The 23,131-nt window shown below is 55.1% G+C and overlaps 6 protein-coding genes across 6 annotated transcripts; 2 read left to right on the forward strand and 4 right to left on the reverse strand.

The window, feature by feature from the left end:
* Positions 1–205: 205 nt before the first annotated feature.
* On the forward strand, positions 206–2,545 carry B0H18DRAFT_1007946 (uncharacterized protein). The gene is made up of 6 exons (XM_048028753.1): positions 206–481; positions 536–630; positions 687–1,097; positions 1,158–1,293; positions 1,361–2,075; positions 2,132–2,545. Exons 3-6 carry the CDS (start codon positions 704–706, stop codon positions 2,384–2,386), a joined length of 1,500 nt encoding a protein of 499 aa, XP_047893222.1. The 5' UTR covers positions 206–481; positions 536–630; positions 687–703; the 3' UTR covers positions 2,387–2,545.
* Positions 2,546–2,619: 74 nt separating this feature from the next.
* On the reverse strand, positions 2,620–4,910 carry B0H18DRAFT_908469 (wax ester synthase-like acyl-CoA acyltransferase domain-containing protein). The gene is made up of 9 exons (XM_048041525.1): positions 4,806–4,910; positions 4,707–4,763; positions 4,484–4,654; positions 4,310–4,422; positions 3,597–4,256; positions 3,225–3,544; positions 3,156–3,174; positions 3,016–3,101; positions 2,620–2,957 (listed from the first exon to the last, which is right to left on the reverse strand). Exons 1-9 carry the CDS (start codon positions 4,866–4,868, stop codon positions 2,788–2,790), a joined length of 1,659 nt encoding a protein of 552 aa, XP_047893223.1. The 5' UTR covers positions 4,869–4,910; the 3' UTR covers positions 2,620–2,787.
* Positions 4,911–7,421: 2,511 nt separating this feature from the next.
* On the reverse strand, positions 7,422–8,913 carry B0H18DRAFT_1119241 (uncharacterized protein; the record flags this gene model as incomplete). Its single annotated transcript, XM_048033917.1, has 4 exons — positions 7,422–7,648; positions 7,716–7,877; positions 7,934–8,296; positions 8,349–8,913. The coding sequence occupies 4 exons, from the start codon at positions 8,911–8,913 to the stop codon at positions 7,422–7,424; spliced, it is 1,317 nt and encodes a 438-aa protein (XP_047893224.1).
* A 762-nt stretch (positions 8,914–9,675) lies between these two features.
* On the reverse strand, positions 9,676–12,509 carry B0H18DRAFT_954952 (uncharacterized protein; the record flags this gene model as incomplete). Its single annotated transcript, XM_048042308.1, has 6 exons — positions 9,676–9,831; positions 9,960–10,048; positions 10,213–10,295; positions 10,374–10,395; positions 11,321–11,917; positions 11,969–12,509. 6 exons carry the CDS (start codon positions 12,507–12,509, stop codon positions 9,676–9,678), a joined length of 1,488 nt encoding a protein of 495 aa, XP_047893225.1.
* A 1,317-nt stretch (positions 12,510–13,826) lies between these two features.
* On the reverse strand, positions 13,827–14,882 carry B0H18DRAFT_365383 (uncharacterized protein). Its single transcript, XM_048037776.1, has 4 exons — positions 14,502–14,882; positions 14,370–14,443; positions 14,057–14,287; positions 13,827–13,991 (listed from the first exon to the last, which is right to left on the reverse strand). Exons 1-4 carry the CDS (start codon positions 14,761–14,763, stop codon positions 13,923–13,925), a joined length of 636 nt encoding a protein of 211 aa, XP_047893226.1. The 5' UTR covers positions 14,764–14,882; the 3' UTR covers positions 13,827–13,922.
* Positions 14,883–15,527: 645 nt separating this feature from the next.
* Positions 15,528–20,259, forward strand: B0H18DRAFT_1007982 (uncharacterized protein). Its single transcript, XM_048028754.1, has 18 exons — positions 15,528–15,906; positions 15,964–16,030; positions 16,087–16,211; positions 16,276–16,471; positions 16,673–17,021; positions 17,074–17,181; positions 17,230–18,000; positions 18,063–18,160; positions 18,210–18,276; positions 18,335–18,362; positions 18,412–18,468; positions 18,531–18,595; positions 18,650–18,774; positions 18,836–18,950; positions 19,017–19,387; positions 19,441–19,521; positions 19,588–19,833; positions 19,898–20,259. The coding sequence occupies exons 1-18, from the start codon at positions 15,710–15,712 to the stop codon at positions 19,994–19,996; spliced, it is 3,165 nt and encodes a 1,054-aa protein (XP_047893227.1). The 5' UTR covers positions 15,528–15,709; the 3' UTR covers positions 19,997–20,259.
* Positions 20,260–23,131: the final 2,872 nt, after the last annotated feature.

The following is a 23,131-nucleotide window of genomic DNA, read 5'->3' on the forward strand; positions in this document are numbered from 1 at the left end:
GACAGACTCATAAAAGCGATGTTATGAAGCAGTGCGAACTGTGCGTACAGAATACGCGCATGCGCGGCCCCCACGCCGATACTGTAGCGAACCCCACAACCCGGATGTCACGCGTCACAAGCCCGCCGCCCGCCGCCGCGGGGACGACATGTTACACGTCACACCCGACCCCGCCGCCGGCGCCAACACTGTCGATAGGTGCTAGGAGCGGCGCCTGCGGCGGGCACAACGACAAGACCGCCATCCGGCGGGCGCGTCACCCGTCACACGCGTCCCCGCCGCTGCACCGGATCGTGTAAAGCCTGTCACACGTCACACCCCCATCCGGGTTGTGGGGTTCGCTACAGTATCCCCGGTGTGGCCAGCGACTCAGCCACACGCGGGCGCCAAAGCAGCGACGAACTCAACATCACTTTGACCACTACCACAACTTGACGGTACACTGTCTTAGACTTACCGCTACGGTGCGTTGTAGCATTTGGTAAGTCTGTTTGACAAGTCTCGGATGTCAACACCAGTGCTTATGCCCCACGAGCGGTCAGGCTGCTAATAAGCTGTAGTCGGCAGCGGATCCCACGCAAGTGACCGAGGTCAACGCGCTGCAGTCGCTGTGCTTTCTCTGGGACTAATGTGAGTTCTCTGGAATCTCTGTTATAACTGCCATGAATATATTGTAGACTCGCCAGTGAACGCAACGCCGGCCATGCCAACGGAACGACGTGTTTCGCTGCCACCAGAAATTCTAGCCCAAATCATAGATCTTACGCCTCGAGAAGTAAGGCCTGTGTGCCTCCTACTATCTCGAATGCTCCACGACCTTGTCGTCCCTCTGGTCTTCTCATCAGTCACCGTCGAATTTGGAGCCTGGGAGTACAGTTATCATGATGAGGCAGATGATGATGACGAGGACGAGGATGACGACGTACATTTCAATTCTTCAGGGATCCCGGGGCTGGCGAAAGAGGGGCGGAGTTCCAGGTCCATCGATATTCTCAAACACATCATGGAGGATTCGAATTTTGCGAGGGTTGTCAAGAAGCTAGAAGTACGTGCCTACGAGCCGAGGGAGAACCTCCGTGGTTCTGCCTTTGACCTGCGTAAGTGTTGAAGGCACTGCAGATTGTCGTGTATTAGACAATGCTGACGCTCGCCTATAGGATGTCTGATGCTCGCCACGTACCATTTGTGTAACTTGCACTCGCTGGTGTGGTATGGGGAATGCCCGACCCCTTCTCTCGAGATCCTCGAATCACTGGGTAGGACATGCCCTTTGCTACATGAGGTTGCTCTTCCGTAAGTACATCTCATTGTCAACAATCTTTATATCTTACGTTCTGAACACGTCGTTCTCTCCTCCTAGATGCTTAGCATTGAAGGGTCTTCCGCTGCGCGGCCTCAGAGCTCTGCGCTCGATAATCGATAGCGGCACACACTTGATCAAGACTCCTGTAGATGATCTGGACGTCGCGGAAGATTCCTCCATTTACCTTCACGGAGAGTCCCTACGGAAGGCTAGCCTCCCAGCCACGTGGATAACCAGAATCCCGCCTCGACTCTTACCCAACCTCACACATGTCGAGTTGTTATACCTCGACTTGGAGTCTGTGGAGCGGCTCGGACCATTCCTCAAGGGACTCGCTCAGTTGCAATCACTGACAATCAGCTTAGACGAAGTCATCGCGGATGCAGTCCTGACAGTCCTGGCATCGTCGCGCGACCGTAATCCGCGATTGACCGAGCTATGCTTGCAGGACATGCTGGTATCATGGGCCGACGGCGGCTACTCGTATTCATTGGAGCGCCGATTGCTCTCAAAAATCCTCTTGGGAAGACATGCGTTGCGGCGTTTTCGCCTTAATATGTATGCATGTCCTGAGGCCCGTTTGATTCCTTACCTGGCCATCCTTGCAACACTTAAAAACCTCGAGGTTCTGGAGCTTGCCTTGATCGCTCCGAGGGGAGTGCTCACCTGTGACTTCATGAGCACTCTGGCTTGCCACTTGCCCAATGGACTTACTGGCTTGGTAGTCAATGTCTGCGCCGACGTCTTCGAGCCGGATGCTCTCGATCTCATCGTGCGTGCCTATCACCATACCTCCGAGAGGCTTACCGACTCGCACCTTCGTTTCAGTGGTCAAAACTCCCTCGGCTGGGCTACCTCCACCTACGGACCCCCGCCGACCTCCCATCAATCCGAGACCTGATCGCCAGAGCGCGAAACCTGAAGGTCTTGGGTCACAATGGACGGTTGTACGGCGTCGATTACCGGGCCGGCTCGCCTGAGCTTACGGCGTGGCCACGAAGTATGATCTTGTTCAGGAGAGCTGAACTCTACGGATTTCCGGAGTGGGAATGGTTGACAAGGCATACGCAGATGTATTCATAGACACGTTACCGCTGTGACGCGACGAGGCTCGAACATGCCATTAGGCTTGCTCTCTGTGACGCGCGCCAGCGGCCCGGAAGACAAGAGATGTTCCCGACGTGATGTGTACTGTAGTGATAAGTATCAGTTGCGAGCCTCCGAGTCTCCGCAGTGCACGCCTTACCAGTCTCAAGATATGCCCATAACAGTCACGACTCACGAAGTGACCTGGTTCAAATTCCCGCGCGCAGAGGTTCCATCGGTGACGTCGTATCATGAGTGCCATTCAAATAATCTACGGTGCTGTATCAAGAAAGACAACCCGATGTGTATGCCATTGTAACGTCCGAGCATTAGATACTTGAGCAGCAGCATACTGGGAACGGCAACACAAATTGCGTGAGGTATCTCTACCGAGCCGTCTAGTCCAGATGGTCCAGGATCTCCTGCGCTCTTTGTACGTAGAGCTCAAATCGCTCCTCAAAACCCGTGCATATCCGTTCAGCGACGCCGAGGCTGGACGGCACTTTATCGGCAGCGACAGCGATGGAGAGCCCGCCGGCGTACGAGATTATCCCCATTCCGATGGTGCCTGTATAATGTCACAGTGAGAGTGTGGCCATCGAGTAAGGCAGTCCAGAGAGGTTCACCTTTACCGAACTGAGGAGGGAGGACTGTCCATTTAAGCACTTCCGTACTTTCCAAGGTTATTGTACTTTGCGCCGGGCCAGGAACGCTGGACGCACCCGCACTGTTAGCAACTGGCTCAGGCACGAAGATTGTACCTTACTTTGTCAGGACAACGAGGACTAAACAAACTTGAGTACTAGCTGCACAGCAGAGGCCATCCAGAGCTCACATGATTGCATTAACATATCATATATCGGCGTCATTACCCATTTGTTGCATAGTTCTTTGAGTTGTGGAATCGGTTCCGCCAGCATGGATGGGTTCAGCAGTGCGGGAAACTGACCCGTCAACTGCACGATATGGAAACACAGCCTCGGAAGCAGGCTACGTTTCAGAATGGAGAGCTCTCTGCGGCACTGGTGGATGTGCGTGTGAAGCTCGTGCACTGTGACATCGTCGGATACATTTGTCGATGGGTTCAAGTACACGAGGGATACTGTCGACAGGTTCTTCATCGACCAGTCGCCGGGAGCGCGTGTGCTCATCGGTCTGCAACCTCTTCATAATCAGCATGCAGTGCGAGATCAATCTGGTTCCTCACATAAGGAAAGCGATAGGCGAAGGGAGTAGCGCCCTCAGCTTCCGCTTCATCCGCTTCCAAAGGCCGTTCATCTGATCTGTGGGCCTGGACGCAATCTCCTTCCCGAGTACGTCCGCCATCACCGCGCATACAACGTCGTTCAGCGTGACGTGCCCCGTCTTTGCGCGCGTCTTCCCGCGCTGCTCCTTCGGAAGGCCAGCGACCGCGCTACCAGGCTTCGCGCCAGAAAACGCTTGCTGGCAGAGCTTGACGTCCTTGATGCTGAACACGCGCGAGCTGGCAAACTCCCGCTCCGTCACGCGCGGGCCCGGCTGGGGGCCTGTGAGCCTATCGACGCGCCAGAAGGTAAGGGGGAAGAGAGCGGCCAGGTGCGCAGCTTGGTAGACACTCCAGAAGAGACCGACGAACATCGAGCCAGCGTATACAAACCAGAACGTGCAGGCCATGACGAGTTCGAGTAGCGGTGCGGTATATGGATGCGTCGCCAGCGAGTCGAAAGGCCGGAGGGAGCGGTGGAGCTTGGAAGGTAGCACCTCTCCTCGCTTCGCCGCATGGAGGTAGTCCGCCATCGAGTCCATCTTGTGTACGAGCTCGTTGTGATATGAAGTGATGTAGAGCTGGCTGATAGCAAAGCCTTGACCATCTGCGAGGGCGTGGTGGCTATACAGCGTTGGAACAGCGAGTACTCAGATACAGACACAGAGTAAACCCACCCTCTCATGATCAACGCGCTCTGAGCACCGGTCTCGTCCCTGTAGTTCTCGACAAGTATGGCCTCCCACAGTGGGTGCTTCAGGTCCCACTTTTGAGCAATGACCTTGCCCATCTGGTACAGTATCTCAGCATCACCAGCGAGACGCAGCGCTAGTGGAGTAGAATTCACGAACCACGTCATTCAACTCACGTTTCCCGGCCGGTTCCGGGAGACTGACGGCGTGGATGTGGTTCTTGAGATCGAAATCAGGGTCCTCTTCGAAGCGGGCGCCGTGCAATCTTCTGAGCACAGACGTTACCCGTTGTTTGTACTTCGGGAACGTTTCGCAATGACGTTGCGCTATCTGTGCGATGCGTCGGGGAAAGCAGTCTTGTATAACCTACGAGTGAACGCACCGAGTATAAGTCTTCCAACGTCAACTTTCCCTTCAGAGTGTATGTCCAAGCGCACACCTGTCTTGCGTAATGAGTAGACATGACGCGACAGACTAAAACGGCGCGCTCACAGGGTTCAACGAAGTCGGTCACGTCGGCCAGGAGGAGCCATATGTTGTCCATCCCGCCGATCGATTGCCGTCGCTCATGAAAATCTCTGTAGATCCAGTCCCCAACCAGATGTATGGTCTTTATTACCCATTCTGTGACGCCACCGGTGTGCCCGAAGTCAGTGAGTGACCACTGCGCTTTGGGCTCTACGTTCCGAGCACGACCATTGGTGCCGACACCAGAACTGCTGGGCATCTTGAGACAACGGTCTTCGACCATTTGAGACCTGTAGCGAGGGAGAGAAGTGTAGAAACCTGACCGCGAACAAGGCATATTTATGTTGAAGGACATGGCGGTCCATCCGAGGCTGGTGAAGGGGATCCCCAAGCATGCCACCGTCCGAACCTCGTGCCACTATGGACGGCCCCGCGGACGCCCCAGGTCGGAGTGATGTGTGGCCATACAAGCCACTGTCAATGCGCTCGGAGGTCAGACCAACGCTGATGCGACATATGATGACCTACCCGGCGACCTCGCGCACGCAACAATTCGACGCGGCGTGATTCTCTGCGATGGGTATCTGCGGATTGACGGACGTCAATCAGACTTGACCTGCCAGCATGTGTGGTTCCGGTCGTGCCATTGGTGATAGGAGAGCCAATGCGAAGGTGTAGTTATTGGACTGGTCCAGATAGAGAAGATGCTAATCAGATCAGACTCTGACGCCGTTAGTCGGACTCGACGCACGATTGGGCGGTACATACGGATGGATTGAAGAAGCCCTAATTGCCTCGCGGACATGGGAAAATGATGACCAGACGCACTGCCGAAGAAGGTCAAGGGAATGACATCATGGTATGAACTGATCATAGAGGATGAGGGAAGCTAGATACAGATGGGTGCAACCCTACAGCAACGTCTCAGCCAACGCCTGATACGCAGCGGCAGGCCCGTAGCGCATGTCCCCTAGCGCTCCCAGAACCACCAGCAAGCATGAGATTGTGCCGTCCGTTCGAACCAGAGAGCCCAGCGGAAGACCAGTACTCGCGTCGTAGTTGGCCCTCCGTGGCGTGCCGCGCAGGTTTATACACTTACTACCCACTGACCGCTGTATGGAAACCTTCTGACGACGGCTGGTACAAACGCCCGGGAAACGCTCACAGGCATGTGTGACACACTTCCCAGCTAGAAACGAGGCGTACATCAGGACCGCAGTATACGCACAATGGATCCTACTCACAGATGACAGACGAAGGATGTGAGGCCAATGCTGACCTTGAGAAATAAGGGGACATTCAACCATCAGCGCAACTTTGATCGTTCGTCAAATTCCACCGGAGATCAAGGAATAACAGGATGCTTCTCTGCCGCCAATATAACCACGGACAATACCAGCACCACAGATCGGACGACCATCTCTACGAACATAGCCTGGGCAAGGTTGACGCCGTGTGTCAACACAGTGCTGAACGCTTCATTAGACACAGGTCATAGGCTACGATTGACACTTACTTCAACAACGGCGGACCCGGTGTGAGCGCAAGGACGTCAGCCGCAGCCGCAATAGCCCCAGCGAGCTGAGCGATACAGTAGCAGACGAAACGTAAGGGGCAATGACTCCGTTCAAGAACACAGCCAGACTAATATTCGGCTTGAATCGCCACTAGCCCGGTAGAACATCTAGACAGAGATGAACAGACCAGATCTCATGGATAGCGATGTATAGATCGTGCAGGAGGAGGGTGCGGAGGCGCTCAGAACGACTGTACGTGAGCGCTAAAAAGATCGTACGCTTCTCTATAGCTGCCATCACTACAGTATAGCGACCAAAGGCGTCGCAGCGAATCCTTATACTTGCTTCAAGCTCAGAGTTCGTCCTGCAACGTCTACTTCTTTGTGTACTCCTATCTATATTGCTGTTATCAAGGGACCGACGATGGCTAGCTCCGACAGCCTGCGCTATACTCACTGAACGTGAGTGCTATCTGGAGGAGTGGAAATCGCGACGGCGTTGCCAAATGGTCGGCCTGTCAAGGCCCCGAAGACAGCTCATCTGCCGTCAGCACGCAACCTGACTGGATCTATGCGGCCTGGTCGGGCGTACGATCCTTTCGGCTGTCACTCTGATCAATGTCTGACTTGGTGCAGTAATCGAGACAATCAAACAACAGGTCGAGGAGCGGGTACAATATTGGATGAGGGAAAGTGGCCAACGACATCGAGGCATTTTATCGTATACGCAGCGACGGCGCTACAGGCATCAACGCGAGCGAGTCCAACTAAGCGCAGACAACAGTAGGTAACACAAAACACGGAGCGACGTATCGTACAAGAAACATAGCATAACACGACACGAAACAAGGTACGTATTATTGACAATGATGCACAGGACCGTCCGGGTCACGCAACGAGAAAAAGTTGAGAGGAAACATAAACAGCGCAGAGGGTCAAGAGCGTACAAGGGGCCGAGCGTACAACGCGAAGGCGTAGAGTCCGAGAATAAGGGAAGAGGGACGACGTGAGCCTGGCACAATGGTGAGCAGTCTGCCAGTCAATGGGTTCATGGTAGACTTACCGTGAGTGAGTTCGGTCCAGTCGTCGAAGAGGGTACCGAAGCACGGTGGTTCATCGCCACTGGCGGTCGCTCGCACCTTTCGGTGTATTGAAGAGCTTCTTATATCCGATGTTCTTCTCTTCCTGACGCTGGGTCACGTCGCGCTGAGCGGAGCGACTTCGCCAGTCAGAGGAATGGTCCGCGGTTGACCGTGCAGCAGGCATCTGCGGGTTTTTGTTGCCAATGCGTGCTAGTGTGGACTCCGAACGTTGGTTCGGATGGACGCGTGGGCATGCACCTGTTGCAGATCGCGATGAGCATTAGCGCTACGCCTCCCCGCCAAGAGGTGAAGCAATCATACTTACCTGAGCCGTGGCCTTGGAGGACTCTGTCGTAGTTCGAGCGGATCGCGTCATATTGACGCTCCCAAACAGGCGTGAATAGCTCCACTACGTAGGTGAGGATCGCCTGTCCAGCAACGGCTTCGGACGGATGAGGGAGGGCTATCGTATCGACGTCGCCGATTGCTGTAGAGACTTGGTGAGTATGCAATGTCGCTATCACCGAGTAGAGTGTGGCTCACCTGTTCTATTAAAGTAACAGATGATTGCGCGGATGTGATCCAAGTGCAGATGTTTGACGTCGGCGTTCGCTTTGTAGCTTTGACAGACTATGTAGGCAAATGAAGTCTTCGCCTGGTAGCGCGGTTTGACGGCGTAGACGGAATCGAATGAATCCCGAAGGATCGCGATGATGTCGATGACCCAGTCAAAAGGGCGCATCCACAACGAGAGGACGAGAGTGCCGCCGGCAGCAATGTGCTCGAGGGCGACCAGCAGCTGCGCATACACCAGGTCAATCTTTTTGGTCCGTGGCACGGCGCCTTCTGCTAGCATGATAGCGGCGTTGGCTATGACTAGGTCAAAGCCTGCGGGTGGGATATGCTCTGAAAATTGATGTCATTTCAGTGTCGCGCACCAATGGTGTTCCATACATACCAGTAGTATCCCAATTGATTGAGGTTGATTGCCCCCTAGCGATCGAGCAAACATCCTCTTCGTACACTGAGAACCGGGGTGCAAGGGACTGAAGACTGCCCTGCACCGAGATGCCAGGTATACTGGCACTCGGAGGCAAGGTAATCCCCACTCCGTGCATGAGTGTGTTCTGCAAAAGCCAGGTGGCGAATCCACCCGGGGCACAGCCAAGGTCGAGGAAGTGGCGGGCCTGGTCCAAGACCAGGCGGAATGCAGGGTAACGGTTAGTAGTGATTTTGACAATCTCTTGAAAAGCTTTCTTGAAGTCTTCTAGGTCGGATGGAGTGGCGGTCCGGCTCCGGTTAAGGCGGGCGAGTTCGGTGTAGGTGCGGTCGACGGTGTCGTGAAGGCGGTAGAGTTCCTTCAGCACCAGGAGACGGCGGAGGGCGGGCGACGCATTGAAGAAGGGGAGTTCGAAGTTAGATAATTTCGAGGTAATGAGGATGGGGCTATCATTCAGTACGCTGTCGATTTGGGCGTCGACGTCGGCGATCGTCTTGAAGCGAGAGACGGTGTCACGATCCATGGCGAAAGAGGAGAGTGCTAGTGGTTGGGCTGCAGACTCATGTTACTCAGGCTGCTATTGTTTATATTCTCTCAGGTCGAGAGCACGAGGCGGTGCAGAGTCATTGCCTTTACAGTGCTATGTCGATATTGGTACCCTAACATGAGGCTAGGACAGTAGAGATTTCAGACGTATACCGTTCACTCGGTGGTAAACCACAGGACAGCAGATGCTATGCATGTATGAGCTGCGGCACTCGGTTCTCTAGTGAACAATTTTCATTTGACGAATGAAATACCTGATTGGTACTACACATCACCACGACTCGAGCTTCGTCCACCTATACTTAGACAATCCACCTACCACCGGATCGGCTCCTGTCAGACAGCCGTCCGTAGCCCGATGGCAGTCCACTCATAGTGTCCTAGCAGCTACAGAAGCCATAGATGAATGAGGCTCGCTCCAGCTTTCGGACGCAGAGCGATGCGCCTGAGGCCACTGCGAGCAACTGTGGAATTGGAATAAGCCAAGAAGAGGGCACTATAATCACGGTACTCACTGAAGCCTATTTGACGAGTATGACTCGATGCAATGTGAGCTTCTATACTGCGGCAGAAGACGTATATGACTCGACGTAGTAGTGTATCTGGCTCTCAGATGGTGGTAGAAACCAGCCATCGACGAAGTTGATGCTGTCGCATACGAAGATACTCCGAGACGTGGGGAGTAGACATACTGATCCGGAGGATGAATTAAATTGCGCACCATCGGCAGCGATTTGAGTCATAGTACAGTGGGCTTCTCTGAGACCTGTACCGCATGTGATAGGAGCCCTGCTACTTCGTTTAACGCAATGCACGCTGCGCTATCTTCTTGCAAAGTGGACTGATGCTGTGTACCGCGCGCAGACCTGTCCCACCAACCATCTGGCTGCGTGGACTATACGCGGATCAATCGTGGCCATGGGTCATGACTCTACACTGCCCGAGCGGCGTCCGACAAGCTTCTTCCACGAGCTTTGCCAAATTTACCCACGCACAGCATGCCCCAGTACAGTATCTACATACCTTTAGGACAGGTCGACTGGGTCCAAAGAGGCCCGTAGAAACTCCGCCGGCGCCCTCAGACTGCGGTGCGGTGGGGCTTATTCGATACGCTGCGCCGCAGACCGGATGTACAGAAGCACAGTATACCCGTGTCTTGAGAGCATAGCATAGTCTGCTGAATGCAACATTGAAAGGCACCACAGAATCTGCCAGGCATCAATGTCTACGAGGTGAGTAGGGCCTTCGCCTAGCATTGAATGCAGTTCACACGTACCTCGACATTTCCTGATCATCGTCTTCAAGCTTGTTTTATCCGTATGAACTGTGATTCGTAGCCGTAGAGTGACAGCTACCTTACTAGTGAGCGAACGAGAAGAATTGAAGTGCAATCGCTGGACCCTGCCGGACCTCTCAGTCGCCGATTATGTGACGGACCTCTCGACGACAAGGAATTGACCTATAATAGGCGTACAGAAGCCAGACACGACTGTTAGAGATAATAGCAGGATAATAGTGTGTGTTTTTTCGGCTGCACAAGTATGGTTGGTGTGTGATTCATGAAGCATGGTGGTGGTTGTGTGCGAAACCCGTGCGTGACAGCGCTAGCTGAAGCGCTGACCAGCCACCGACGCGACCTCTGGCACAGTGGCAGTGGATGCGACTCGGTTCGAGGACGTTCGCGTCCCTCAATATTGACTTGGCGTCCTGGCCACACCCTGCTCCTCCAACGGCGTTATCGAACGTCTAGGTGAGAGAAATTCTTGTCGCGACATTGAATCCCTTAACCACGACACGCCTGGTGTTCATTCCTGGTGTTCATTCGCCTGCAAGTGACTACGCAACCATCGTCTCGTTTGTGCTATAACGAAGGTTCTTGTCCCCCTTGTACACGCTTCTTATGTGCAAGCACGTGTTGACGGTAACGGAGGTAGACCACCACTCGAATTTGACTCGCACAACATCAATACACTCCAGGAGTGCGTACATATGTACAACTGACAATCGATATCTGACCCTCATCCTATCATACACACGGATAGGTCAAAACAAGAAAAACGCGACAGCAAAGTTATCTGGAAAGCAAACTGGGAATTGCGCGACGAAGCAAAGCGAAGAAAGCAAAAGGAAACCAGAAGAGCGCGTATTAGGGAACTATTACGCGGAGTATAACGCCAGGGCGTGGAATGTGGACCAAATGTTGCTAGCGCGGGTTTGCTGCATGGTGAGTAGATCGTTTGCCAGTGGACTGAATCAGAGGCTTACGAAGGTCAGTCTCGTTTCGTCCGCTCAGGGCAGATATCTCAAATGCCGCCTGGAAAGTCAAAACGATGGTTAGCACCACCCCGTCACGCCATTAAATGGTGAGCGAAAGTCATACTGACCTCCATATGCCTGTCTGAGAATTTCCTGGTAGTGCCCGTAGATGGCATTGTGCTGCCGTTCCCATATGCGCGCGAAGAGCTCCAACACGAATGGTTGCTGGGAACTGAGGATCCCTTCGTCCGAATCACTAGAAAGGCGCGGGCACGTTCCGCCAGCATTGGCAGTGCCCGCTTTTACCACAGGATCCACGTTAGTGGGACACGCTATTCTCAAGAAAGCATGTACGCTCTTACTGGTACGGTTCTGATCTATGATCGCTTTGTGTAGGCGCCTCGAACCTTCAGAGGCCCCATAGTGGCGACACACGACGTAGGCGATCGACCTCCTCGTCTGATCGACTGGCTCGAGGTTGACAGCCGTGATAGACCCCGGCCCCTCGAACGACTGCCTCAGGACGGCAATGATATCGAGGACCCAGACGAGCGGCCGCGTCGGGAGACTGATGATCAGCGTACCATCGACGGCGATGTGCTGCAGCGCCACTACCAGCTGTGCGTATACCAAGTGGACATAATCGTCCCACGGCGCGACATCCTCGGGCAGCGCCATGGAGGCGTTTGCAAGGACGAGGTCAAAGCCTCTGCTCGGGATATGTCCTTTGGCGGAGGGGAATGAGCCCGGACACTTCGACAGTATCTGGCACGTACCGATACTCGCTCGTCCATCAGCGATGCGGGATATATCCTCAGTGCACTCATGGAACCGCTCACGGAACCAGGGGTCAGCCTGCGACGGGGTGCCTGAGGCTCCCGGGCGCAGAGTGATCCCCACTCCATGTGCATCCTCATTCGTGCGCAGCAGCCAGGAGGAAACGCCGCGCGGGGTGTAGTCTAGGTCGAGGAAGTGATGAGTCTGCCAGCCGGGTGTGCTGTCGGTGATCTCTTTGTATGCCTTGTCAAAGCCGTATAGGCGCGGCGACGAAGGCTCGTTCGGGCGAGTCGCTTGGTTATGCTGACTCTGCAGAGTATAGGTGCGGTCGACTGTGTCGAGGTGGTTGAGGTGATACGATTCCCTCAGTACCAGGAGACGGCGGAAGGTAGAAGTGGGTGTCGCATTGAAGAACGATAGCTCGGAGGGGGAAAGCCTCGAGGCGATGCCGTCGGGGCCGTGAGGATCGTTCAGTATGTCGTTCATCGCCATCTGGACTTCATTCATCGTCGTGAAGCGGGAGACGGTTTGGCGACTCATGAGTGCTGGAGTGAATGAGGTGAGTGGGGATGGAGCTAGAGCCTCAGACAGAGCTGATTTTTATGCTCGTCCAGGTCGAGGTAGGATGCATAGTTATTGTTCCTCACTGCGGACACTACCGCAACCACATCGCGAGGCTAGCACAGCATAGATTATAATCGACAGCGCCCACTCAGTGGTGGACCGCGGAGAGCCCAGTTGGGTGAACAGCCGCTGCGATGCTCGGTTTGAGCTAATATCACTTCAGCAAGATGATCGAGGCACTGACTCACATTTCAAGCAACGCGGCGACTCGAGGCGCATAGTGGTTCGTCTCCATTGCCTGAGATGACTACTAGGCTGCCGAGACAACATGGTGGACCTCAGGTACTGGGCAGCCGTGATCCTATGATGCCGGGTGCTTCTGGAGTCCTATGGAATGTCCACCTGTCGCTGAGGAACCACGGTGAGCTTGCGCCCTCATGAACCACTTGCGCCTGCAGGGGGCCGGCCTCCGACGCCCCAATAGCTATCCGGTCTCCGAGGCTACGATGTACCTGCTAGAACACGGCTCGCCGCAATGGGCCTTTCTGCTAGTATCTCTGGAGCCTTGTCTCCAATGATGGCGAAGGTGTGTTGCCCGCTGCCGGCGGGCGCTTCTTTCCATTGCTGACTCTTGCCCCAGATGCACCGACAGTTCACCGCATTGCTATGCATAAGTACTACAATTCGTCCTCTCCCGGTGTCCTTCTCGAGTTCGTTACCCACCTGGTCCGGCGGTGATGTGGACGTCCACGATGTGTACCGCGCACCGAGTCGGCGGCGGAGCCGCTGAAGACTCATCTGTCGACCAATGCACCAAGAACCTCGCCTTTTCCGTCTCCACACTGACGAGGTTCCTCTGAAACCGCATACACCACTGTGTGGGCGCGACCGAGTGGTGGGGCCATCATGACCGCGCGTTGATGGACGTAATACTTACCTCGAGCACGCGTACGAGACGGGTACAGTGATACCTGGCCTCGAACACAAGGTTGTTCGACGCGTTACATCGGCGGACTGTGCTGTGCTCGAACGAACTATCGGGAAGGCGCGAGGGCGTGTACATGGGGCGATTTGAATACTGCCTGTATCGCCTCCGATACTCCTAGCCATGCGCTTGTACCGTTGTGTACTTGGGCGATTGGATGTAGCTACGCATGACGTGGCACACGGAACGTCACGAATCGTTGGAACTAGCATATACGCACTGGATACAAGTACAGACAAATCGACAAGCAGGGAGTGACCAGACAGGAGTCCGAAAGCGCGACACGAAACATTTTGTGATGAGCGAAACTGTATTGGACTACCTCAAGCTTCCGCGACGTTTTGAATAGTCCATAGACCGCGCCGCAGAGAGCGCGGCAACCCTGCAGCATGAGGACCCACTCTCTACGGCCACACCCACTTGACCGTCTTCGGCGTCTTGCAGAACGCCTTATGCTCGCGCCAGTGGTTCTTCTAGCACTCAACGGAACAGTACCTGACAGTAAGTATTCAGTAGAGCTCACACAGCATACACGCACAAAATCATCCACCGACCTCGTCAAATCACACCCACTACACTTTTTCGTGGGCACGTCCACCGTTTCCTCGCGCTGGCACCCAGCGCAGACGGCCATGGGCGGGAAGTCGAGCGGGTTCTCGCGCGGGCCAGGCGGCTGCGGCGGACGGCCGGTCATGCTTGCCATCTGGATGTGCGCTGAACGCAGCTGCGCGGCGCACGGGCCCGTGCTGGGGTCGCAGACGAAGTGGAACTGTAGTGGCGATTACGGGCGGGTGAGCATGGAGACTGATGGAGTGAGGGGGGCAGGAGAGGTTGCGGGGATCGGGACGTACGTAGAGGTTCGAGCGGGGCGGCTTGAGGTGCGACCAGCTCGCCGCGTCCTGCTGGGACATCCGCGCTGGTTTGTCTGGTTGGCACATGCTTTGAGTCTCTGAAACGCGTCATATCACGCCGAGGACACGCACCGCAGAACTCGCAGTGCCACTTCTGCGTGTGCTTGATGCTGGCGTAGTTGAGCCCGACAAACTCGCGCGCATAGCTATCGATCTCTGGCGGGCGCATGCCTGCGCGGGGCAGCTTGAGACGAATATCGACCTCGGCGCGCCTCTGGTCTTGACCAAAGCGATCGTCGGATGAGGAGTCGCCCTTCGCCGACCCGTAGAGGATCAGGAGGAGATGGAGGTAATCCGGCCCATCTGGCAGCGTCCCGGCCGTCTTTGCAGACATGTTACGACGTTTTTCGAAGTGGATTTGCAGCCAAGTCACGGCGAGTATGTAGATGAGCTGGGGTGTCGAGGCGGTATGGATTTAAGCGCCAACGTTGTGTGGCCACCGTTCGTTTTTTGGGGAAGGTTGAGATCGACACGGAGTTTGCCGCTCCGTGTACGTACGCGTCGGCTTCTTTGTTTCACACCGGCTTGCTTCATCTAGGCAGCGTCTGGAGCTAACCAAATCGACTCGACAGAGGATCTGACGTTGACAGGTAATTAACGGACGTCGTGCACTCGACGCGTCATAATACTTGCCTTTTAAGGAGAAGCACCTTCCAAATCCGTCAGACGGTACTGCAGTGTGACGTCTCCTTCGTCTCGTACTCATTTCGCACTCCGCCGCGGCTTCTGAAGGGCTCCACTTTCTCTCATTATAAAAGGGCTGTCCTGCGCTTTCACTTCTGCTACCTTTCCCTCCTCCCTTTGCGCCAAGCCGTCCATTACTGCAAGACCAAGTGAGGCGAGAATCGCAATGCAACAAGTACTCGGACTCCTTCGGAGTCGCTCCTTCACCCAAAATCCGGACAACGATCTAGGAGAGTTGTCCGGATCCTACTAAGACCTGTTTGTACATGCAGATTCGATTGAACAGGACGTTCTTGAGAGGCGCTGCCACCCGGAAGGGCGATTCCAGGCCTTTACGCGTCTACGCATTAGACTGGATGACGCGTCTGAGGTGAGTACGCAGCTTCAACACTTCGGCGATTCCAAAATATCATTCGCGTCTCAGATCTCAGAGACCGAGCGCGTTGAATCTTGGTTGATCCTGACCTCGGGGGCAACGTCAGCAGAAATGACACGCGTGTCGCGGTCGCCCCGACGCGCGCCTGTCGCTCTCCAGCGTCAGCCACAACGATCATAACCGGCAGGCACCATGCTTCCCCTCTTCGCTTTCCCCAACCATGGCCCCAGCCGTCGACGAAAAACGCGAAGAGGTGACCCCGGAGTCGCCTCGCAAGACCTGGAACGTGCCGCCATGGATCTCGTCGAACATACGCTCAAAGAAGAGCTGGAAGATGCTTGTTAGGTGCTGGGTCGCGTCCTGGGTCGCGTTCATCCTCCTCCTGCCGCATGCGTCCTTGACGACGCTTGGGAACACGTACGTATAACTTGTTCCACGACCATGAAAATGCTTTCTAAAGTGGTGGACCCACAGAGCGTTCTTCGTTCTCCTGGCCAGTCTGATGGTGCCGCCGAACATGCCCCTGCAACTCTTTGTTTTTGTGAGCGAGCTGAATGCGCATGCTTTGGTCAGACTCCCCTTACCGTGTTGTGATAGGCTCTCTTGATGATTATTATTGGCCTGTGTCTTGGATGGGCTCTTGGTGCGGCGGGGATGGCTGCAGCGCTCGCGGCGCGCAACCAGGTTTTGTTGAAGTCGGAGCTAGAGAAAGTCGAGCAGAGGTGCGTCAGTCCCCCTCTACAGCATTGTGTCAGTTCACTTATATGCCGTCGTTGCGGCGCGTAGTGTCGCGGGCCTGGCCAACCCTGACGCGCTCTTCCAGGCCAGCATCTTCGAGGGCGCGTTCCTCGATACTCGTTCGTCTGTCCTCTTTGGTGTCTTCCTCGCCATCGCTATCTTTATTCTCTCTCTCCTGCGTGCGTACGCTCCGAGGCTAACGATCATGTCCGTCTTCGGCATGATCGCCGTGGACATTTATTGCGTGAGTGTCATATATCTCTGTCAGTCGCACGCACGTACGGAGACGCGCCTATTCGCTGTTGGCAAGAGGGAGAGTGCGCGCGGCTTGTCTTCTCCGAGGCAAGGTGTTCAGGAAGCAAGCCTCTCCGGCGCCCGAGATGCAGCCATTTATCCCAACTTGACATTCGTTCAGAGGACAATTTTGCTGACATCGCTTCGATAGAGCTATGGGCCGCTCTTTCCTTTTGCGCAATACACAATCTTGACCTCGCTGCTCATCTCCCTTGCGTGCTACATGGCCATCGGGCTCGTGGTCATCATATTCGTCTTCCCGGAGACTCTGAATCACGCTACCCTCACAACGGTCACGACCGTACTCGACACGATCGAGGGCGTCATCAAGCTACAGGAAGAGGTCCTATCCATTAGCTCGCTGCCGAGTGATTCATCGTATGATGAAACTGGAAAGGGACCGACAGAACAATCTCTAGCCAACGCACTTGCGGAGGGCGGTCCGCTTCTCACCAAGTTAGCAGGTGCTCGCGACGCGATGCTGGGTCTAGCGAAAGGATGTAGGGCAGCTTCCCTTCGTGAACCTCGAATGAGCGCTGACGATTTCGGCAGTGGGTGCGCAGCTACCGATGCTTAATCTCGAGTTCAGCTGGGGCAAGTGGAGTGGAGACGACATCAAAGCACTCGAAAAGCCAATGGCTGGTGTCGTTGGACGTGTCGGTACGTGCGTGGTGCCTCTTTCTCGAACGCAGACTAATATCCCTTTAGCGGCACTGCAGGGATTCGCGAGGATCCTTGGCCGGACATTGCGTCAACGCCCACCTTCAACATCCCCCTCACGCGTATCGACCCACGACGGGTCTACCGAGTCGACGGACGCCAGTATCAGGGACTCCATTATGGGTGACACCCAGCTCTTCCGAGACCTCCGCGGACCGAAGAACCACTACACCCCTGACGCTGTCCCCCTTTCCGAGCTCATCCCGATCCTACATTCGTGCACGGCGCCTCTTCGTACCGCCGTCGTCGAAGCGCTCTCCGCCGTACGCGCCGTGTTCGACTCGGTCAACACCCGGCGATACAAGCGCGGAAGCACCGAGCACCTGGACGAGACCCTCGTCACGCTCGACGCTGCTACCGCAAACCTCACCCGCGCCCTCGACGCGTTCCGCACGACGGACCGGTTGGCGTTGCTAGAGCCGTTCGCATCGTTTCTCAATCCGAGCGCCGAGCAGGAACTACCGAAGGCGGGCTCGACGCCCTTCCGCTCGCTGTTCATCGCGTATGTGTTTGCTTCGAACCTTGTGTCTGTCGGCGGTGCGGTGCGGGTCTTGGCAGAGGGCGTGGCTCGCACTGCGAAGAGTCGAAGGCGGAATCACTTGTGGGGCCCGGGTGCGATCGCGCTCGGAAAAGTGCTGGGGCGGCGTCGGAGGGGCGAGAGAGGCGGCGCGAATAACGAGTTGGGCGGACAAGGTGCTCTTGGGGAAGCTCCGCAGGGACCCGCGGGAGGGGACTGGGAGAGGGAGGAAGAGGTGTACCGTAAGTTGCTATCGATGGAATCGAACACGAGCGACAAATGAGTTGATGTATTGGGATTGAAGGCAGAGACCCGGACGGTCGACCTCCCAGCAATCCGGGTCAGCATGTCATGAATGCAATCCATCGCATGTGGCTGTGGGCGCAAACTCCTGAGGCGTTGGTGAGTATTTGCTCGTTTGGGCAGAAGCTATGAGCTCATGTTCCCGTAGTTCGCTTTCAAGATGGTGTTCATCACCATTGCCCTCTGGATCCCTGCGGTCTGCCGCAGTAGTGCGCGTGAGTGCCGTCCCAGTACTCCGCACTTGATCCTCACGCTGATGGGGCTCGTGTGTAGATTTCATTTATGCACAGAAAGGCTTATGGTATGTCGGTTTCATCAAGTGCCAGACGTATCGCTGAACATAACGGCAGGGCTTTGATCATGGCACAAACTACGCTTAACATCTACGCTGCGGACCAGATCTTCAAGTGCGTCTCCTTGACTTAGTAGATCCTTGATCCAATGCAGTGACTGACCGTAAGACGTTTAGCATATTTGCGCGAGTCCTCGGTACATTCGTCGGTCTCGTTCTTGGGCTGCTATCATGGTACATAGGTGGGCGTGCATGCCTGAGTGAGCATGGAAGCGGCATTGATCGAGATGTTGCAGGTTCTGCCAAGAGCATCGGCAGCCCGTACGGAATGGCAGCTGTTGTCGCTGTGGTCCTGGTGCCGGTACTGTTCTTGAGGTTATTCACCCCGATGCAGTATCTGCCGGGCGTCCTTCTTGCCGGCGTACGTGTCACATCAATGATATAACAAAGGAGAAACTCAACTGACGTGTTGCGCATACCAGGTTACCTGGGCCCTCGTCATAGGCTACTCCTGGCTCGACGGCCACATTGCCGTCCTCGGAAACGTCGGGGTCGGATGGTCTGTCGCATGGCGAAGATTCGTGCTCGTCATCATTGGTATGTTCTCGCTTTGCTTGTCGCTGACCAAGTGTGCATCGTTCTGATATCCATCTGAATGTACAGGCGTTGCAGCGTCATCTGTCATGATGATCCTCCCGCCACAGTCAGCACGCCGCTCCGTCCGCCTCCGCTGCGCCTCGTCATTGTCTGCGCTCTCCTACCTTTACTCGCATCTCATGGCGGCGTGGATCTCCCCAGGATCGTCGTCTGAAGGGGGTGAGGACGGTGATACGCCTGACGACGTTGACCCGAACAAGCGATCATGGGTCCAGGAATATCGCGAGCGCTTCATTGAGATCGCGCAGCAATTGCAGCTTTTGAGAACACAGGCAGGGATAGCGAAGCTGGAGGGAAACGTCAGAGGGAAATGGCCAGCGGAAGAGTACGCGCAGCTGGTTCAGGTAGAGAGCGAGATGACTTGGGCTCTGGGAGTCGTGAGTAACTTAAAACCGGTGTTTGAGTGCGCATAGTACTGATATCTCGATAGTTGGGAGGTTCGCTGAGCCAGCTCGACGACGATACCAGGATGGGACTGTTGAAGCATACAGTGGTCGTCAACCCGAACTTCGTGAGTGGCATGATCTCGTCTACGCATCCGTCTCCTGATCACTGAACGACCCCTTTATGAATACAGATCGGCGATGTAATGTCAGCATTCCTCCTCGTCTCGCAATCGCTACGAACGGGCGAACCTCTCCACCAAGCCCAATCCGAGGATCTTATAGAGCGCGCGTTCTACCATGGCGCTTCGCCAACAACGATGCCTGGGCTGGATGCAGAGGCACTCAGGGATTCGCGTCTGAAGCGGCTGCAGTCCGTTACTACGTATGAGTACATGTTCTATGCCAGCGGTGTTGTTGCCGTATTCCGCATGCTCGAGGTGAGGCGTCTTATCATTTTGCGTGGTACTGAGCCAAACCGTCTGAATACGCTTCGTGTCCCAGGGCTTGAATGAAGCGAGACAAATCACAGCAAGGCTCTGCGGCGAGGTTCCTCTTGAAGGCTTCGATGTATGGAGGGAGAAGTACCAACAAACAGTATAATCGTGTAAGCGTATTGTGATCAGGAGTAGCGTAATTTCTTGTGCGGAAGCCATACCTTGCATCGATGCAGAATATACCCAAAACATCGATAGCGAGGCCTGCAGGTCGTGTACAGCCACTCGAGAGTTGGCATTGCACCAGCAATATTTACATTCAATGTCTGAGTCTGGAGAGGGCGAAAGAAACCTCACCAGGCGTTCGAACCCACCGCGATCCACTTCAGCGCAGAATGGTGATGCCTTTCATCGTTCACAAGTGCCGTGTTATGGCTGAGAGGAGCCTGAGGTCAGTACGACCGTGACCTGGCAACTTGAAGTTCCTGCTTTAGCGCCCACGCGCGTCGCCGCTGCTCGAGGCGGCTCTACTGCATACCTTCCTTAGCGACTACGTTCTCAACTTCTCGTATAATTTGAAGCGCTCTTGTTCAGCTCGAGACAGAAATCAGGTCGCACAGACATCAATCTGACACAGATAATCAACTGTAAGTAGGGATGCTAGCCTTTCCCATTGACAACGCCGACGGATGGTGGCGTTGCCGTTCGATTTCTCAAATTTTATCCATTCAAGACTTTTCCTCCTCCGTAGCTGAATTGCTTACAGTACTATAGCGCCACTTCGCAATCGCACATGCCTGAAACTCCCGTTAAAATGCTACCGGATGGACCGGACTACCTTCATCTTCTCCTGCTGCTCTATGGCTCGACAAAAGACGACCCTTTGTCGGACGATCGCTATGGGGAGGGCCAGCGGCGCGTAGAAATTGACCTCCGTCTCAAGCTGCCGCGCCGCCTCACGCTGAGCCTCGAGCTTTCGGCGGACTCTCGCAGGTGCTCCGGGTACCAAGTACAGCTGCTATGCTGTTCATGGACGAACTGCATAGAAGACACACATAAGCTTGCGACGCGCCGCTTGGGGGGTGTCGAGTCATAATGGTGGTGGACCTTCACCACCGATACAATGATACCGAGCCGGATCAGTGTTATGGAACTACTGTCCTTGTACCTCTTCAGCAAAAAGGCGGAGGGTGCTGCGCTAATCAGATCGTCCTTAGCTTGCGCCAGGACGATACAGCGGTACATACTACTAGTCCTTGTAAGCGATTATACGGAATGCAGTGCCACTGTAAAATTAACATTGACTCGCAACAGTACATTCAAGACGCACGATGGGCAGTACGTAGCGTGTCAGCACTCGACGTCGAACCTAATCATCGGTCGACCCGAGCGCAGCTTAGAAGCTCGCTTTGCATCGAACCACTGGCATGCTGGCCAATTCATGCTGCGGTCAGTACCGCACTCGTCATTGTACGCTATTTTGGTTTCGAACGAGCTGCGGTCCACAGCTGCCGTGGACCTGGAGCTCACACATCTGAAGTGCTGCCGCGTAGAGGAAGTTGTTGCGTGTCGAGTCATGTTGTAGTGCCCTAGTCAGTATTCTGATTGTCAAGTAAAGACATTATCGTGGACACCGAATACGAGAGCTCCGCATACATTGCCCGACTGTCCGATTAACTGCGGTTCGCCACCGAGTGGGTTGCATTCAGTGAAGGCTTCGACTGTCCTAGCCTCATGTCGCGGTACCAATGTCGACGCAGCCCCAGCAAGGCGGTGATTCCGCGCACCGCCTCGGGTCCACGATTTGAGATTTCACTCAAGAATACCTCGGAGAGAACACGCATAAGTACCAGTAGCCAGAGTGACAGCCACCCACTCGCCATGGATCGCATTGTCTTTGCTTCAACACAATCTCCGATGTCGATGCCGAAATCGACCGGGTACTGAGTGTTAGCCCCATCCTAATCACCTCGAAGCTTACCCGCTTCGAACTCCCCTTCTTCAATGCGTCGCCCGCCCTCCGCAGGCTCCTCGTGCTGAAGGAGTTGTATGGTGTCCACAACACTGTCGACCGCAACTACACCAAATGGGCCCAACAGAACCGCGCCGCCCGATGGGACACCAATTCCCGGTGCCTAGAAGACTTCAAGAAAGCATTCGAAGAGATTGTTGAACTGACTACTAACCGTTACCCTGCATTCGGCGGGGACCTGAGCACGCCCGGCCCACCACTTCCTCGACCTCGGCTGTGCCCCGGGCGGATTCGCTCCCTGGCTCCTACAAAACACACCTATGCAAGGCACGGGCATCACTTTGCCTCTGAGTGCCAACGGCATCCCGATGCACAGTGGCCTCCGTGCCTTCGATAGGCGATTCCGGACATACGAAGAGGATGTATGCCAGATCGCTAGAGGGCAGTATTCGGCGACCACTGGTCGCTGGGACGGTATGTATGGACCATTCTCCAAGCATCACAACGGACTTAGACCAGACTGTAGACCACATCCCACCTGCAGGCTTCGATATCATCATTGCGAATGCCGTCGTTATGCTAGCAGAAGATGCGCCGACGGTCACCAAGAAACTCTGCCTGGTATATGCACAGCTCCTCGTGGCCTTCAAATACATTGCCACCGGCGAACTCTCGTCATTTCTCTGCGAACGCGACCATTCGACTCGATCATTGACATAATTGCGATGCTTACCGAGGCGTTCAAGTCGGTGAATGCTGTCAAACCGCGATACCAGGCGAAGACTTCATTCGCCTACGTCGTCTGCCAAGGCTTCAAAGCGACCGCCGACACCAAACATTGGTACTTGGATCGCCTCCGCGCAGTCATCCGATATTTGGACACATAAGTGAGTAGCACATTACTAGATTGTTGCGACATAGGATACTCATCGCGTGCATACAGCGGCCGGTCATGTCGATACGACCTGCGGCACCTGCCTTCCCCGCCTCTCCGGTACTCCCTCTGGACCGGAGACTCTTCCCTTCATAGTAGACCTCTTCACGTTCGCTTGGAACTGCCAGTACGACGCGATCCACAACGACTACGAGAGGGTCCTGAGTGCCAGCGGTTCAGGTAGGTTCCAGTGGTCGCATCTATCAGTGAGAAAGTGCAGCACTGATGATCATTCGTGGTCCGTAGCAGCGCTGGTGATTCCTGCCACCGTGCTGAATCCACAACCGTCGGCCGCACAGTCGTGCAAATACCTGTTGCACGACCGTACACGCATGCAGATCCCTGTTGCACGGTCGAACGTGACCAGTTCTTCCGATTGGCGAAGCCGACTCGCC

Source organism: Fomitopsis serialis, assembly GCF_022376445.1.
Source record: "Fomitopsis serialis strain Sig1Antser10 chromosome Unknown B0H18scaffold_34, whole genome shotgun sequence".
NCBI classification, from domain to species: Eukaryota; Fungi; Basidiomycota; class Agaricomycetes; order Polyporales; family Fomitopsidaceae; genus Fomitopsis; species Fomitopsis serialis.

Bases quoted from the DNA above. Each gene is read 5' to 3' on its own strand.
- B0H18DRAFT_908469 (XM_048041525.1), bottom strand. From the start codon at position 4,868: ATGGACAACATATGGCTCCTCCTGGCCGACGTGACCGACTTCGTTGAA. The intron at 4,423-4,483 runs GTTCGTGAATTC...ATACTGTACCAG, and splicing joins AACGTGAGTTGAATGACGTG to ATGGGCAAGGTCATTGCTCA. The intron at 3,545-3,596 runs GTGAGGAACCAG...AAGAGGTTGCAG, and splicing joins TCGCCTATCGCTTTCCTTAT to ACCGATGAGCACACGCGCTC.
- B0H18DRAFT_365383 (XM_048037776.1), bottom strand. From the start codon at position 14,763: ATGTCTGCAAAGACGGCCGGGACGCTGCCAGATGGGCCGGATTACCTC. The intron at 14,288-14,369 runs GTACGTCCCGAT...TCGCCACTACAG, and splicing joins CGCCCCGCTCGAACCTCTAC to TTCCACTTCGTCTGCGACCC. The intron at 13,992-14,056 runs GTGCGTGTATGC...GTTGAGTGCTAG, and splicing joins CGAGGTCGGTGGATGATTTT to AAGAACCACTGGCGCGAGCA.
- B0H18DRAFT_1007982 (XM_048028754.1), top strand. From the start codon at position 15,710: ATGGCCCCAGCCGTCGACGAAAAACGCGAAGAGGTGACCCCGGAGTCG. The intron at 18,161-18,209 runs GTGAGTATTTGC...ATGTTCCCGTAG, and splicing joins CGCAAACTCCTGAGGCGTTG to TTCGCTTTCAAGATGGTGTT. The intron at 18,775-18,835 runs GTACGTGTCACA...TGCGCATACCAG, and splicing joins CGGGCGTCCTTCTTGCCGGC to GTTACCTGGGCCCTCGTCAT.
- B0H18DRAFT_1007946 (XM_048028753.1), top strand. From the start codon at position 704: ATGCCAACGGAACGACGTGTTTCGCTGCCACCAGAAATTCTAGCCCAA. The intron at 1,098-1,157 runs GTAAGTGTTGAA...GCTCGCCTATAG, and splicing joins TGGTTCTGCCTTTGACCTGC to GATGTCTGATGCTCGCCACG. The intron at 1,294-1,360 runs GTAAGTACATCT...CTCTCCTCCTAG, and splicing joins CTACATGAGGTTGCTCTTCC to ATGCTTAGCATTGAAGGGTC.